The following is an 18,101-nucleotide window of genomic DNA, read 5'->3' on the forward strand; positions in this document are numbered from 1 at the left end:
AAAACCTGTTAAATGGTTAACGGTAAGTTCCCCTACTAAATACAGTGAAAAACTGTAATTTCTGACAATTTTACAGTAAAATACCGTTTTTGGAAGTAAAAAAAAAAAAAAGGTATAATTTACAGGGAAAAATGTTCCCAGAATTCCCTTTGTTGCATTTCAAATTTGATGCTTTTTCTTGTTTCTTATTAGTTTTTCGTATCAGTTATGTTTATTAGGGTTGTTCCATCTAATGTTGTTAAATTCAGTTTCATGAGTTGTCACCATGATGGTGTTTAGTGTTTGTGTGAATGGTGTTGTGCACCTCTTATATATTTTAGTATTGGCCTCCTCAGCTTGTTGAAAAGTTGCTTGTGGTGAGCTTTGGTTCGTCATGTTCTCATCACCACCTGATTTTGATGGTTATCAGTGTAGGTACAAAACAGATTTCAGAACTTCAATAGGTTGGTATATTAACATTACCATTTTTATGGTAAAATTCTGCCAACAGCAGCTGCCATTTTTTACCGTAAATTTTACGGATTTTTTTTTTTACACTGCACAAAACCTTACATACAAGTTATATACACACACTCATAAGCTGCACATATTTGCATGAATTAATGGGATTTAGAGAACTCATCTAGCATTCAAACCCTCTGAAACGCCTTGCCCAGTATTCTTCCATTGCAAGTGCTTTACTGTCTGTAAATACCAATTATGTTTTTACAAACTGAAGGGCACGTCTAAATTATTTTCTGTAGTAAACAACAGCGTGACACAGATCTTTAAACTGACATAACATAGAAGTGATTTCCTCTTCCATCTGTTTTTAAATTGCATGTCTGAATCGGTCTGTTCTGGTTTCACAGATGCAACCAACGGCCCGAGCGGTCCAGGCTACAGACCACCACCCCGAACCAGAGAGGTGGTCATTAACGGTCAAGCAGTCAAGCTAAAATACTGCTTCACCTGCAAGATCTTCCGACCACCGCGGGCCTCACACTGCAGCCTGTGTGACAACTGCGTGGGTAAGCGTCTGTGTGTACTGCAAATACATTTATATAATAGTCAGCATCATGTAAAGAAGAGTTAACATATGATTTTCCTGGCTGTGCGTTTCTCCCCAGAGAGATTTGATCATCACTGCCCGTGGGTGGGCAACTGCGTGGGGAGGAGGAACTATCGCTTCTTCTACCTGTTCATCCTCTCACTCTCCTTCCTCACCATCTTCATCTTCGCCTTCGTCATCACGCACGTAATACTGAGTAAGAGTGCTGATCGCCTACTTTCTTATATAACTTCACCCTTCAGTCTCAAAACACATGACAGATCTTATCGTACCTTGTCTTATTTAACAGTGTTCAGCAAAACAACTTGGTGTTTTTGCTTTTTCCAAACCAGGATTTGCCAGCTTGGGGTTTTTAGGATTGTAATAGAAATGGCTTTTGATTACAAAGATAATATGAGGATTACCACTTGGTCTTGCGTATATGTACAGTTTATTGCTGATGCAACCAGTCGGTCAAGTCGAGTCAAATTTATTTGTATAGCGCTTTTCATACACATTGCTTCAAAGCAGCTTTAAAGAAAATCATGATTTTAGTGTTCATAATATCTCAATGTCTTCATGCATTATAGTCGCATTTAGTAGATTATTTTGCTGAGAATAATAGTTAGCATTTTTGTGACAATTAATCAAGCTATATCAGGCATACTATCTGTTTACATATAAGGTTGGACATAATTACAGTATGTAATAAAAAATTAGCCAGTTGTAGTATACGCTTTACGTTGGATATAATATGTATGCGATTTTATATTGAGTTTATATCATTGCAATTTATATTTCGTAGTATATAAACAATCATGCAGCTGAGATGGTATATATTGCTTTTATGTGAGCATACTGTATTTATGCAGGAAAAATAGATGCATATATATCCAACTTTTAATATATTGCTGGGCAACTCAGTGTTGTTGGGGAGTAACTAAATTACATAATTTAATTACAAAATAAATGTAATTGTAATCAGTCACAGCTACTGAGAAAAAAAAGTGTAATTAAATTACAGTTATGAAAATGTTAACGATTACAACGTTACTTTCTTTCATAAATTGCAGTGACTGCTCTAAAATATGAGACACCAATATTTCAGCAGTATAGTACACATGCTTATTCGATAACTGATTTATTTCCTATTTGGATTTATGTATATGGTTTATTTTTTAAGATTAACTGTTTTTTCCAAGACATTTTTAGTCACTATGCAAAGATTTGATTTCAAAAACAGTATCATAGCTACTAAACTATTTCTTGGTATGGTTTTAAACCTGTTTTAGAATGATCTTAAAGTAAAAAGAGGTGCTAAAGTCTGATTTTGTGGTGGCTGTACTTTAAAATGAAGTTATTATCATTTTAATTCATGATTTCGAAAGTGACAATAATCAGTGTTGAGTGTTACTGTAAGGTTAACCCTGCCTGCTTTACATGTTTAAAATGATTAACAGTTGAAAACATTTAGAAAAGTAATCATTACTTTAATAAAGTTATGTAAGTTATTACATTTTAGATAGGGTAACTTGTAATCTGTAACCCATTACATTTCCAAAGTAACCTTCCCAACACTGGCGGTAATATAGTTACATTTTTATTACTTTTATACTTAAAGCGGTTGTATAATTTATTAATTATTTTAAATGATTCCCATGTAATGGTCATATTCAATGTTGGGAGTAATGCAGTACGAGTGACGTGAGTTACGTTATCAGATTACTTTTTACTGAATTTACATTTCCTTCAGCCTGAGGCTTATTCATTTCACTTTTGGAGTGAAAGGGCTTTTACTTGTGCCAAAAATAGAACTTTTTTTATATTAAAAACATACAAGCAAGCCCAGATAAGAGAACAAGTAACACAAAAGTAACATAACACATTACTTTCTATAAGAATCGCAAAAACCCCGCAATTAGTTACTTTTTTAGGGAATAACACAATATTGTAATGCATTACTTTTAAAAGTAACTTTCCCCAACACTGGTCATATTCAACTTGTTTCTCTTACAAAACATTTTAGAACAATATTTTTGGTGAGTATTTGCACCAAAATGCCCCTTTAAAGTTTACTTCACTCCAAAATGAAAATTTTGTCATTAATCACTTACCCCCGTGTTGTTCCAAACCCGAAAAAGCCTTGTTCTTCTTCGGAAACACAAATGAAGATATTTTGGATGAAATCCGGGAGGCTTATTTACGCTTTGATTTGAACGAAAACAGCGAATCCATGTGGTGAGGCTGACAAAATGATGAAAATGGCGCTACGCTGACGCTTTTTTTTTTTTTTTTCTTTGCGTAAAGAAAGTATTCTCGTCGCTTCATAACGTTCAGATTGAATCACTGATATTTTGATGATGTCTTTTTATACTTTTCTGGACCTTGACAGTGTTGTTAATTGTTTGGCAGTCAATGGGACAGTCAATAGCCCCCTGGCTTTCATCAAAAATATCTTAAATTGTGTTCCGAAGACGAACGAAGCTTTTACGGGTTTGGAACGACATGGGGGTAAGTGATTAATGACACAATTTTCATTTTGGGGTGGAGTAACCCTTTAAGACCTAGTACTGGTTCTTCATCACTGTAATGTATGGTTCAGCTTCCCACCATCGATCGGCTGATGACTGGCAGGTGGAAACCATGAGGCCACTGACAAAGCAGTTTCCTCCCTGGGCAAAGTGATGGAGAGCTCAGCACTGTTTACTGCACAAAACTGATCAATCGGGCCGTGAGGGCAGGGGCACTCTGGGGTTGCTGTAGTGAGTCCTGTAAGATGTTTATTGGACGGGGCACACTCAGTGTGGCTTTATTTACTCGCGAATCTCTTCTCAGATGCCCTCCGGAAGCCATTAGCATTAAACACAGTGGCTGACTTTGAAGCAGTCCAGAAGGTGATTGCATTGAGAGTGTCAGGACAGTGGTTTAGGGATTGGTGCACCATGGGACAGTGACAGTAATTCTAATATCATGGTGATTTCAAAATGGCACGATACTGAACAATTTTCATGTACTTACAAATACTCGTATGTTCATGTCCATATGATGTGGTAGTTCATAATACCATGGTATTACATCAAAGTAATGGAAAAACATGGTATTATCATGTGTTATCCAGAATATTAAGACCGGGTGAATACATCTTGAGGGGAAAGGGTCTCTGAGTATGTGACTGCATGCATTGCTTACAACGTCAGTGTGTTACTGCATGCAAAAGTATAAAAAAAGCACCAAAGCTCAGCACTTTTGCTCCAAAAATAGCAGTGATTTGTCCAAGATGCATCAGGATGCATTAGAATTAAACTGCAAATCCGACATGGCCTTACTGTCCTACCTGCAGTACGTGCGGTTTGAGTTTGAGTGATTGGATCACAAAATTACATTAAATCACCTTAGTTAAAAATTAAATGCCATCCCTTGTGAAAAAAAGTTGTGTGCCTAATGGCATTCATTGTGCAATTTCAGAGCACTTAAAAAAAAAAAAATCTGTGCTTGGAGATAATATTAATAAAATAAAAAGCCACTTAAAAAAAGGACATGACAATGACTTAATTTTTTTCATGTTTTAAGGTACACTTATTTTGATCGTGTTGACTGACAATACTAAAACTTAAATTCTGGCAATTTTGTTGACTTGTTTGCACAGATACTATTTGAACTGAGCTGTATGATGACATCCCTGAATCAACAATGAACTTTAATGTCTTTAACTGGAAAATTTAGTGTTTACTATCGTCCTCTTGCATTATTTTTCTGTTTAATACTGCTTTGACACAATCTGTATTGTATAACGCGCTATATAAATAAAGGTGACTTGACTTGAAAGGTGACTTAAAGCTATATATATATATATATATACTCTAAAAAAACAAACGGTGCTATACAGCACCAAAAGTGGTTCCCCTATGATTACGAGCAAAAGAACCACGTTTAGTGCTATAAAGCACCTTTTTTAGTATTTAATATTAAATATTTATTTAATATTGCATTTAAAGTTTAAAAATTTCCCAACTCGGGAAATCATGGGGAAGCATGGTCAGTACCCCTTTAGGGTCACTTTTCGACGTGCAGGGTCTTTAATGGTTTGCATGCACTTGAAAAAAAATAATAATTTTATATTAATTTTATACTTTCATTGGAGCATCTAACCCCACCCCTTCCTTAAACCTACCCACAATAAATATAAGTACAGTCACAGGTATTTATTGCAAAAACAGACAAAAAAAAGCAGTGTAAAAGCATTATAAACAAGTCATGTTGCATTGCAAGTCTTCTGAAGACATGCGATATCTTTATGCGAAGAAGAGAGTAAAACATAAGATTTTAATCACTGAAAATGATCCTGCTCCGTTAACGAGCTCACATCTCCTTAAAAAAGATACTCCCATAGCATAATGCAATCGATCATGAGACACACAAGAGCCAATGACATTTCACAACCAAGGCTGACGTAAGGCTTCTTCTGGCGGCATTGTTTAGAGATTTTTTTTTTTTTTTTTGCGGAGACTGCGATCTCGTCTCACAAATCAGTAATTTTGCCTCGGAATATTAATACTTTCTTGAATAAATTATGACGGTAGTTGTATCTGCCTGTTGTATCTTGTGTTTTATTGACAAATGGTAGGTTTAGGGGCAGGTTACGTTCTCATAAATGTGTAAATAGCGTAATATAAATAAAACTGTTGTGACTGTAAAATCACACCCCAACATATGCAATAATGGCAATATTCATAAATATCATGACGATAAAATTCCCAGTGCCTTTTGTGTCGGCATATTGACGCCAAGGGTTTCTTATTTAAAGCAATGGAGGACCCTGCACGTCAAAAATGACCTGAGCTCATGATATATGATATGAAAAGTATATTTTAATTATATAATTTAATTTTAAATAACATGTAATTCAGTGTCCAAAAACACTACATTGAGTTCACACTGAAGTATATTATTTTAGAGTATACTATTTCCATAATGAGTATATTTTTAAACTAAGAGACAATGCATGCTTGCACATTTTCTTAATTAACATGGCATCCATGTATTTGATAAAACTGTAGGATTTCGAGTGCCTGCAAACATCTGTAAGACAGCAGCTGGTTAATTTCTTATTCCAGTGATTCTTTGCTCAATATGCCGCCTGCTTTTTCATCTGAGACTTGTTTCAGGTTTCTGTGACAGTGTTTCTTTGTTACATAACCTGTGCTTTTCCTGCAGGATCCAACAGGACTGGCTTTCTTAGTGCTCTCAAAGACAGCCCAGCTAGATATCCTTTCACTAAAGTGAGTGTGTGGGAAGAGGCTGTGCAATAGGAGTCTATTTCTGGTTTGCAAACCTCTGGAACACAATTGGAGAAAAGCAGCCCACACTGACTTTCTCTACATCTTCATTGCTATGTGTCTGTACCCCTCTCTTTTCAATGGAAAGAAATGTTATTAAAAACGGTCTGTGGGAAGTCTTTGCATATCTGAGATTGGCTTGAGAAGGAAAACGGCGAGGAAAGATCTTCTGTCTGACTGCACAAATATGCAGAAGAGTGATTTGTATTAGCAAAGGGACGTCTTGCTGTCGTGAGACCGGCTTCCTGCTCACGGTCAATTATTAGCTTGTCATGCATCATTTATTGCTTCATGATAGACTTACTCTCATAAGAAAGCAAGTTAACACATGCTAGTGCCAGCAAAAACCTGCTTTGCAAGGTACAAACTGCAAATTGTTTTCTTAATCAGTTTTTTTTTTACTTGTTTTTTTAGTTAAAATATCTAAATATCTTTTATAAATGTAGATGTGCAGCAAAATTGCATAAAATCGTTTATTTTAATTTACCGTAAATGCTTGCAAGTATACATTTAACAGTATAATTTAAGCATAAGACAGAAATTACATATGCAGTTAAGTCTAATTTAACTTAGTCAAAAAACTATTTGCAAATAATATATGAAATAAAGTATATTTTAATCATATAATTTAATTTGGAATAAAATTGCAAGTTTTTTCAGAAAATATATTTATAATTAAATCTAAAATGTTTATTTCTTTCTTGTTTTCAGCATAAAGGTCATTGCACACGGAGTCTGAAATTTTCGTCCAAAATTTTCGCACGTTGAAAAATAAATACGACCTCACGTTGTTTCAATCACGTTTGCACACCGCCTTCAAAACTTTCGTCCGTCATAAAAAAATTCGGATCAGGTTCGATTTTCTGCGTTTTCGTATCCGTAGCATGCATTTTGATAGGAAAGGATGGGGAATATGAGAAAGTGGAAAAACGCATGCGAAAATTTCGGACTCAGTGTGCAATGACCTTAAACATTTTGATAGGGAAGGATTATGAATACGAAAAAAACGGACAAATGCATACGAAAATTTCGGACTCAGTGTGCAATGGCCTTAAACATTTTCATAGGGAAGGATTACAAATACGAAAAAAACGGACAAATGCATACGAAAATTTCGGACTCGGTGTGCAATGACCTTAAACATTTTGATAGGGAAGGATTACGAATACGAAAAAAACGGACAAATGCATACGAAAATTTCGGACTCAGTGTGCAATGACCTGCTTAAATCTTACTAACGTTTATTAGATTTATGCTTCGAATTAATTTAAGATTTATGCTTTGAAAACAAGTGCATACCATTCAAAAATGTGGGGTCAGTACTAAAAAAAAAAATCTAATTTAAATATAAATTTACTTGATCAGGAGTCACACCAAATACATTTGTAATGCTACAAAACATTTCCGTTTCAAATAAAAGCTGTTCCTTGAGCTTTCTTTTAGTTAAAGAATCCTGAAAAATGTTTCATCGCGGTTGTGACAAAAATGAAGCAGCACAACCGTTTTCAACATCGATAGTAATAAGAAATGTTTCTTAAGCATCAAATCAACATATTGGAATGATTTCTGAAGGACCATGCGACACTGAATGAATCACCGGAATAAATTACATGTATATATTTAATTACATTTCTAATATTACAATGTTCTAATTTGAATTGTTTAATTTGTAATATTTCGCAGGAGTATTGATCAAATAAATGCAGCCTTAATGAACATATAAGACTTCTTAATGTATTAAGTTTGAATTTTATACAAATTGCAGTAGCAATAATAATAATATTAATAAACATTATTATAGTTTTTACTATATTTTGATTAAATAAACAGTTTAAAAAGATATTTTTTTGAACGGTAGTATAGCCGAAATGAAACTCATGGCAGATGCGCCTTATTCTTCCGGAAAGCCAGCGCTTAGTGGATTTTTTTTGTCTATTAAAGGTTTGTGTATATTTTCAATTCATCAAATGACAAAGAAAGGAGTTTTAACCGGGCACATATCCAGAAGTGTGGTGTAGTCGAGCGCACTGTCAGCATTTTAAAGATGTGATTCCTGTGTCTGGATGGCGGTGGTGGAATGATGCTGTACAAATCCAAGATTTCTAGCATACTTGAGTCCATTTCTGAAGCTGTCAGGCAGCTTTTATAATAAGTGGATGTAGTGATGCATGTATAGATTTCTATTTTCCTTGACGGTTGTACTGTTCTGGAAGTGGTGGTGTGCTTTTTCTCCGTCTGGTCCATCGTGGGACTGTCAGGATTCCATACCTACCTGATCAGCTCCAATCAGACCACCAATGAAGACGTGAGTACCTCTCTTTCACTATTAACATTTAACTTAGAATATTATCTCAGTATTCATTAACTAATGAATGTAATGTGATGAGACAATTGATAATATTTTATAATAATACACCCAGGACTGTATGTTATACACTATGCACACCGTTCAAAAGTTTGGGGTCGGGAAGATCTGTTAATATTTTTGCTGCATTTGTTTGATTAAAAAGACTTAAAAGATTATGAAATATTATTGCAATTTAAAAAAAAAAAATCATTTTAATATATAATTAATTCCTGTGATGGCAAAGTTGAATTGTGAGCAGCCATTAGTATAGAATTGTTCATGCTTTTGTGCTCAAGTTATCACAGTTGAAAATGCTTGTTCTGCTTTGTTGTTGTTGTTCAGGATTATTTTTGTAGATTAGTATAAATTTCACAACTGATTTTATTTGAAACATAATTTAGTCACTTGATCAATATGTGACCCTGGAGCACAAAACCAGTCTGAAGTCGCTGGGGTATATTTGTAGCAACAGTCAAAATTATACATTTTTCTTTTATGCCAAAAATCATTTGGACATTAAGTAAAGATCATGTTGCATGAATATATTTAGTAAATTTACTACTGTAAATATATCAACTTCATTTTTGATTAGTAATATATTCTTAATATTTTGATATTTCTTTTTTTTTGCACCCTCAGATTTTCAAATAGCTGTATCTTTGCCAAATATTATCCAATTCTAACAAACCATACATCAATGCAAAGCTTATTTCCATTGCTTTCAGCTTTCAGCTGATGTATAAATCTCGATTTCGAAAAATTGACACTTAAGACTGGTTTTGTGGTCCAGAGTCACACAATACATTTTTGCTGAATAAAAGACCCATAAGCTTTTGAAAGTATATGAAACTTTTTTTTTTTTTTTTTTTTTTTTTTTTTTTTTTAGAACGATGGAAACTGAATATAAGTTCACTATACAGAATATTGTTTGCGGTTTATAAATATGCAAGAAATAAACAGATAATTCCGTTTTCAAAAGAAGAAAAATACATTTTCACGGAATGTGAAAATAAATCTTTGAGCAGTAAATTTCCTCAAATCACCCGACCGCAGGTTAATTTTGGACCCTGCATACAAAGTTAATTTAAATTTGCCCCTCTGGGTCTAAGACTGTGAGCTAAGATCAAAAGAGATGCTCAGAAAGCCTGACAAGCCGTAACAGGAAGACAATTAATGAGCACTTCAAAAGACTGGGTTTGAAGATCAATATGTTTGGAGGTATTTCTCACAAGCTAATCATCAAAGCTAAACTCTTTTCCATCCTCACCCTGGTTCATCACTGGGTTTATTAAGGCAGCCCGTCGTCTCTCAGCGTCTCGCTGTCTGCTCTGATGTTGGCAGCTTGTCCCTCTCAGCTACTGTAGTTCTCAACGGTCACATCCCTGTTTCAGATCAAAGGTTCATGGTCATCCAAACGAGGCAAAGGCAACTACAACCCCTACAGCTACGGAAACTTCATCACCAACTGCTGCGCTGCACTGTGTGGACCTCTGCCACCGAGGTGAATGCAGCAACTTTCTGGTTTTGCCCTTTTGTTTTTGTCTTCTGTTCAAATGGAACGCAGCGCTGCATACTGCACAGCATGTATTGTATACTGCGTACTACCTTTATTTAAACGTCATAAACTTCTCAATCAGTAATATTCTATGTTACCGAATTATGTAGCATGTTTACGCTTCCATGATGCCCAATTACAATCTTGGAAATAACTGCAAAAGTAATTCATCTAAGGATGGGCAACATTTTATATTAAATATATTAAGTTCATAAATTGTTAAATCTTTAGGACATTTTCAAATGTTGTGATGCCTAAATTAACTGATTTTAGACTATTTTAATGAAATATTTATATATTTTTAATATTGGACAAATATTAGTTATCGGCCATAAAATGAAAGTAATTAATTACTTTTACATTAACTGTTCCCTGCTGTTGGAATGACCTGCCCCAACTCAGAGTCTTTAGCCATCTTCAAGAAATAGCTAAAACCCATCTTTATTTGACCCTCTGACTCTAGCACTCTATTCTAATTCTGTTCTTGAAAAAAAAAAAAAAAACTTGCTTGCCCCTTTTTAGATTTACACATTATTCGTTTACTAACGCTTTACTAACTAACACTAGCTTCTCTATTCTTTTTGTATTCTATCGATTTGTTTTCTTTTTATTTAATATATAATTAAAATAAAAACAACAACCCTTGCTACGTGTACTGCATTAAGCTAACTGAGGCTTGCATATTGTTGCTCTTTTGTTGGTTTTGATTGCTTCCATTCTCTTCATTTGTACGTTGCTTTGGATAAAAGTATCTGCTAAATGACTAAATGTAAATTTAATTATTGGCTTGTCAGAATTTTTAAATAGGTGGATCCCTAAATATAACATTTTAATACTTAAAAAAAATGTTGATTAATAAGTTGTTAGAGAATTTGAATGGTGATTTCTTGTTCAAAACTCACCACCATAATGCAAAATTATGTTCTAGATGCTTGCCAGGCCTTTGCTGATGGTTGCTTTCTGGCCCACCATGTAAAAAGAGGCCACCTTTAAGATGTACCTCAAGTGCTTGAATGCAAGTCTGTTTTTCCAATTTTGTTGTCAACAAAGTGAACATCCAAAAAAAGTCCAAATATAACACTTTTTCCTCAACGGAGGCTGAAACAATGCTTGCTGGACATTAAGAGCCAGTGAGGTGAAATAGCCCAATTTCACATGAATAAATTACTTCTACAATGTCTTTATTAACGTTTTGAAGCTTGAAAGTTTTGGTGAAATGGACTTTCGTCAGAGGAACAGAAGTCAGTCAGGTTTCATTAATAATACTGGTTTGGAATGATATGAGGGTTAGTAAATGATGACAATTTTCTTTTTTGGGTGAACTGTTCCTTTCATGTCTCTAGCAGAAATATGAAATATGTTAATCACACTTAAGTTCATTACTTAATTTAAGCAAATAATCTCATGTAGTCTGCTCTTGTTGGTATAATGCACATTTTGACAAATGTAGCAAGCTATCTTATATGTATACAGAAAAGTATTCTAAACCTATACAGAAAAAATTGAAAAATTGCCCTCTGTTTGCCCAACAAAACTCTGTCCTTTACATCATTCATATCTCTGAATCAGAGAATTTAATTGCAGTCCACAGAAAAAGTCCATTTCAAATAAGATCTTAATCAGCTTCTTCAGAAAATCGTTATCAGCCAAGAGATCCATGCTGATCTTGTAGAAAGATTGGTGACCTCAGCAGGTTTCTCACTCATTCATTTAAATATAAGAGGCAAAAACCAATCAGCATTCTCACTCTGGGAAGTGCGAATATTTTGGATAACCGAGGAACGTTCCTGAATCGCTTCAGGTGGTGCGTGAGGAGGCTTGCTGACGTTAAAACCTGCTCACACACCCACACAAGAGTCCCGCACGCCATTAATGACTTTCTCATGGAGCCAGGAACACAAAGCAGAAGTGGGCACAGCATCACTGGCTGCCATCTGCTCTGTGTGTGGGCATGTTGAGTTGGAGGAGGACTCCGTGCGCACACACACACACACACACAGATCCTCTTCTCTCCGCCTCCCTCACCCACGTTCCCTGACTCACGGTCGGAATCAATCATCCACTTCCTTTCTCTTTGCAGTTTGATTGACAGAAGAGGTTTTGTCCAACCAGACACTCCACAGCCTGCAGCCCAGACAAACGGCACCGGCACCTGCCCCTCCAATCAAGTTCAGAGCCACATGGTAAGACGGCCGTGTTCTGACCTCTCACCGTGTGTGTGTGTGTGTGTGTGTGTGTGTCCAGTCTGTCGTACTTGAGCCGTTATAATGGAGCCATTTATGTTGAAACCACTTCAAGGTTTCAGCAAAGCTGTAAATAGTGAATTCGCAGACTTCTGGACTCCACTATATATCTCAAATCAGAGTTTTGTACAAATTTCCCAGACTGAATGCTGCTGTCGATAAAGGGGGACGTAAAAAAAAAAAAAATTATATATATATATATACATACATACATACACTACCGTTCAAATGTTTGGGGTCGGTAAGATTTTTGAATGTTTTTTAAAGGAGTCCCATACTCCCCAAAGCTAGATTCATTTGATCAAAAATACAGTAAAACTTTAATATTGTGAAATATTATTACAATTTAAAATATTTTTTTTTTTATATATATTTTCAAATGTAATTTAAAGCTGAATTTTCAGCAGCCATTACTCCATAAATCACACGATCCTTCAGAAATGATTCTAATATGCTGATTTGATACTCGAGACAATTCTTATTATTAATTTTGAAGAGTTGTGCTGCCTATTTATTCATTTTTTTGTGGAAACTGTGAATCCAGGTTTCTTTGATGCATAGAAACATCATATGATCAGCATTTATTTGCATTATAATATTATTATTTTGTCTTTACTGCCACTTTTGATTAATGCATCCTTGCTGAATCAAAGAATTGTTAAAAAAAAAAAAAAAAAAAAAATTGCAGACCCCTGAATTTTGAGTGGTATAATAAAAAAAAACAAATCTAATAGTTTTTTTCTAATTGCCCTTGTGAAAAATAAATATACTTAAATGTATTTTTAGTATGAACTGAACAAAAATACTCTAAACATGTCGCTAGCAATAGTTGCTTCGTTTACCTTACTTTGTGAACCAAGTATTTGTTCACAACATATCCAAATGTTCTCCCAACTTTTCAAATTGAGTCATCTGAACAAACAATTTTACATTTGAACAATACTGCACAAGTTCCCAGCATGCATTGCAGCTTGAAAACATTTTACGTGAATTATTAAAATATTATCATTGTTTTAAATTTTATTGGCTTGATTTTTTTGCTCTGGATATTATACAATCCTCATCAAAAGTGACATTAAAACACGCCTTATTAATAAGAAATGTGGATTGTGCACAAGTAATACTCCAAATACATGTTTATATCAGTAGGTCTCAAGTTATCTGTCAGTAAATATGTTAATAGATCTGAACTATACTTAGTATGAAATAAATGTATTTTAAATGTATGACTGTTTTACTAGGGTGTTAACACTTTTTCTAGTTTCTGACATTTTCACTCAAGTTGTCATGATCTGTTTAGCATAACACACTGCTCGATGTGAAACTGCACCTGTGTTGTTGGCACAGACGTGATCAATGATGTAATTGTCATTGACGGCAGCATTTATGTGATTGGTAGACGACGTGGGCTGTGTGAACAGATCAGCTCTCATGAATACTGATGCTCACGGTCTGGATTCAGTTTCATCAGCTTAAGCAAAACACATCAGCTGCCGATTTGATGCCAATTATTCAGTCCCTTGAGGGATCCAGATGTTTTTAAGTGATGATTGTGTTATGTAAGCTTTCAAATAGGTTTTAAAATCTTTTTCTTGACATGATGTTTATTGAACGATTCACCAATCGATTGGTTTAGATGGATGAATCTCACACAAAAGTATCCAGGTCACATTTCACTTTAAACAAATTCATGAAGAATAAAAATAAAGCCTATTTATGGACGATTCTTATTTTTTTCCAATGCGTTTCTATTCATGATTTATTTATATTTATTTTAACATCTAAATTGATAACAGTAATACTTTTATTCATCAAGGATGCATTAAATTGGTCAAAAGTGGCAGTAAAGACTTATGCTGTTCTTTTTGAAATTTATTTTCATCAAACAAAAAAACAAAACACATTGATAAGAAATGTTAAATAAGTCAATGATTTCTGAAGATTCATGTGACACTGAAGACTGGAGTAATGGCTGCTGAAAATTCAGCTTTTCTATCACGGGAATAAATGACATTTTTAATATTACAATAAGTTAAAAGTTATTTTAATCTGTAATATTTCACTATATATATATCTGTATTGCCTTAACATGAGAATGGGGGTGCTTAATTTTCATGAAAATAATATTCATTTTAATAGTCCAAAAATGGCTTTTTCCATTAAAAAAATTTTTTTTTTGAAGTGAAATATGACAATTACCCAGATATTATTAACGCCTAACTTCTTTTTCTGTCTGTCTTTTATAATTTTGATCAACACTCTCTAACCTAATTGTTTTGTCATTCTAACCACCAGAAACCAGTCTTATCTGACCCAGGGCTCCAAAACAATAAAACACTACACATTTGTGACAATTCAAAATGCAATTGCCATTAGTATATAGATGCCTATTCAAAAAATGACATTTTTGCGCAAATTAATTTTTCACTTGGAAGGTTTTTAAATAACACAGATGCCAACATGGACAGGTTGCTTGACATGACCATAAACAATACAGCATCTAAAACACATCATATGCTGGTGACCAATAATACTCTGTCGACTACCAGGTGAAAACTGTAGTAATCACAAGCACATCAGCAGTATGGAGCCCTGTGACGTGTTTTTCTGTAACATTTTATTCTTTGTTGGGTCTGACTTCCTCCTGGCTTTTCCTTTTCTCTCTGTCCTTCGTCCTTCCTCTCAGTGTGCTCAAGACCAGTGCATTCAGAGCACCAAATTCGTTTTGCAGGCCGCCACCAACCCGCTGCTCCACAGTCAGCCCATCATTCTGGGCGGAGGCGCGCCCCTCCAGGCCAAGACCTCTCTGGGTGGGCCGTGCTCCACTCTGGGCCCCTCTCAGCCCTCGCTACCCTCCTCCATCCCAGGCCTCAGCTGCGGAGGAGAGCTGATGGCCCTGCGAGACTCTGAGATCCACTGTCACCATCACCTACACCATCAACATTTCATCAGTCCGGAGGAGACGCCCTCCCCACCCGCAGCCCTGCCCTGTGCCACCCACCTGGGTCACCACGTTCACCAGGCGCAGCTCTTCGACCCCGCCAGCCAGGACTCGCTCCATGAAGACTCTGTGCGGGGTTTGGTGAAGCTGAGTTCAGTTTGAGCCGTTTTGAATGCCGTCCTGCTGAACTAGACCACAAGCCATACGGTACTTTACACATATAACAGCCTCTGCTGGACGTTTCTGATATGTAACGGAGGCAGCTGCCCCGAACAATTTCTGGAGTACCAAGTGAGGACCAAAGCTAGTTTTCCAGCTCTATTATTACTCAACCAAGCTTTTTTTTTTTTTTTTTTTAATCTATGGAAGCTTATTTCTACTACGGAATAAAAATATATATATGTAACTGCGACTTTTTTCTTGCAACTGCGACTTTGTATCTCACAATTTGGACTTTTTTTCTAAGAATTCTGCATGTGCATGTGGTCAGGTCAGGTGTCTAAAAATGTGAGAAAAAAAAAATTGCAAGATGTAAACTCACAATTTTGAATTTTTTTCTCAGAATTCTGAGAAACTAAATCGCATCTGCAAGTTTGTAATTCACAATTGGAAGAAAAAAGTCTGAATTGTGAGATGCAAACTCACAATTGCAAGTTTAACTCAATTCTATGGGATAAAAATGCGCAATTCTGCGAAAAAGTTCAGAATTGTGAAATACTATATAGGAATTCTGAGAAAAATGGTCAGATTTGTGATACAAACTCACTACTGCAAATGTGTAATTCTAAGAAAAAAAGGCAGAATTTTCAGATAGAAATTTGTAATTCTGAATTCTAAATTACAATTATGAGATATGAACTCGCAATTCTAAAATTGGAAGATAAAAAGTCGCAATTACTCTACCTATTTTGGCAGAAACAAGCTTCCATTTCTTCATAAAGTTCTCCAATAAAGAAAGCCTTATTCTAAACCAACCAGCTCTGATATGAATCATTATAAACTCAGATTTGAAGAAATAATATTTTGAAATCTGTAGTTACAAGACAGATTTTCTGAGGGCATGAACTGCTCATCCCATGAAGCATTGTGAATGGCACAATCAAATAAGGTTCAATATGAAACAATATATTTTAAGTATATTACGAAATATTGTGACTGTCATTCACAGTGCTGCATTGCAGTGGTCGATCGCTGCTGAGCTCTTTTGCAGCGATTTAGGTTTCCATAGTAACAATGAGTCCTCTTGATTGGTTTCTTTCCAGTTAAGACTATGGTGTAGAGGAATGCAGCTATTAAAAAAAAGACCTTGAAATCACAGACTTATGGTTTTTACAGCAGCACACATCATCTCTTAAAGTTCAAACGCCTCTTAAAAGGTTTGTGCTATTGGGATTCAATTAATCTATGGAGAAAGTAAGTGGGTTTTTTACTAATGGAAGCTGACTGCTGTGCTCTAGAAGTGGGCTTTGCTGTTTTTGTTTTATTTTAAGCTGTCAGTCAGCCAATAAATGGGATCATTTCATATGGACAGTGTTCTTGTGTGATCTGTTCATTTGTGGTCCTCCGGTAGTATTACCTGAGCTGGTGAGATGACGGAGAATCACTTCAGTGTTCGTCAGTTTGTACAGCCTGTGATTCAGACCCTCACAAACTCATCTGTCCCAAAGTCTGACATGTTTGGGCATACAGTGATAGAGACGGACAACTTTAATGCGACGTCACTGCCTTTATCTCTCTCTGGGGTTATGTCGATGATATTAGTGGTATTATCTATGATAATTATGCTTTGGATATATATTGCATCAAATTTAAACCAGGTGCCAACACATTATGGTCATGTGATTGTGCCAAAAAACAGTTTCCTGGTTTTAAGCTACAAAAGTGGAATTTGTGGATGTTAATAAATTCACAACTTTTTTAAAAAACAAAAAGCTCTTTGTGATTGTCTGTGTTTACATGCCTCATTAAAATTCATAAGATAAAAGAAGTGTTTTAGTTATTCTAATTTACAGATAACAGAAATTGCTTAAAGGAACACTTAACTTTTTTTGAAAATAGGCTTATTTTCCAGCTCCCCAAGAGTTAAACAGTTGAGTTTTACCGTTTTTTAATCCATTCAGCCGATCTCCGGGTCTGGCGGTAGCACTTTTAGCTTAGCTTAGCATAGATCATTGAATCTGATTAGACCGTTAGCATCTCGCTCAAAAAGGACCAAAGAGTTTAGATAATTTTCCTATTTAAAACTTGACTCTTCTGTACTTACATCGTGTACTAAAGGTCATTGCACACTGAGTCCGAAATGTTCGCATGCATTTTTCAGTTTTTTCATATTCCCCATCCTTTCCTATCAAAAGACATGCTACGGATGCGAAAACGCAGAAAATCAAACCTGATCCAAATTTTTTTTGATGGAAGAAAGTTTCGGAGGCAGTGTGCAAACATGATTGAAACTACGTCGGGTCGTACTTATTTTTTAATGTGTGAAACTTCGGACTCTGTGTGCAATGACCTTTAGACTGACGGAAAATGAAAAGTTGTGATTTTCTAGGCCGATATGGCTAGGAACTATACTCTCATTCCGGCGTAATAATCAAGGAACTTTGCTGCCGTACCGTGGGTGCAGCAGGTGCAATGATGTTACGCAGCGCC

General features: G+C 35.4%; 1 protein-coding gene across 2 annotated transcripts in view; it reads left to right on the plus strand.

Moving 5' to 3' along the window:
• zdhhc14 (zDHHC palmitoyltransferase 14) overlaps positions 1-17,432 on the plus strand; it is a 24,033-nt gene extending 6,601 nt beyond the window's left edge. The window contains exons 3-9 of one of the 2 annotated variants that reach the window (XM_079375720.1): positions 852-1,010; positions 1,110-1,247; positions 6,245-6,293; positions 8,569-8,671; positions 10,105-10,214; positions 12,349-12,451; positions 15,243-17,432. In XM_079375720.1, the coding sequence (XP_079231846.1) occupies positions 852-1,010; positions 1,110-1,247; positions 6,245-6,293; positions 8,569-8,671; positions 10,105-10,214; positions 12,349-12,451; positions 15,243-15,614 (1,034 nt within the window). In that variant the 3' untranslated portion in view covers positions 15,615-17,432. Of the gene's footprint in view, positions 1-851; positions 1,011-1,109; positions 1,248-6,244; positions 6,294-8,568; positions 8,672-10,104; positions 10,215-12,348; positions 12,452-15,197 lie in introns of both variants that reach the window. The other variant, XM_079375719.1, reaches the window with a different exon arrangement.
• Positions 17,433-18,101: the final 669 nt, after the last annotated feature.

Source organism: Barbus barbus (assembly GCF_936440315.1).
Source record: "Barbus barbus genome assembly, chromosome: 24".
NCBI lineage: Eukaryota > Metazoa > Chordata > Actinopteri > Cypriniformes > Cyprinidae > Barbus > Barbus barbus.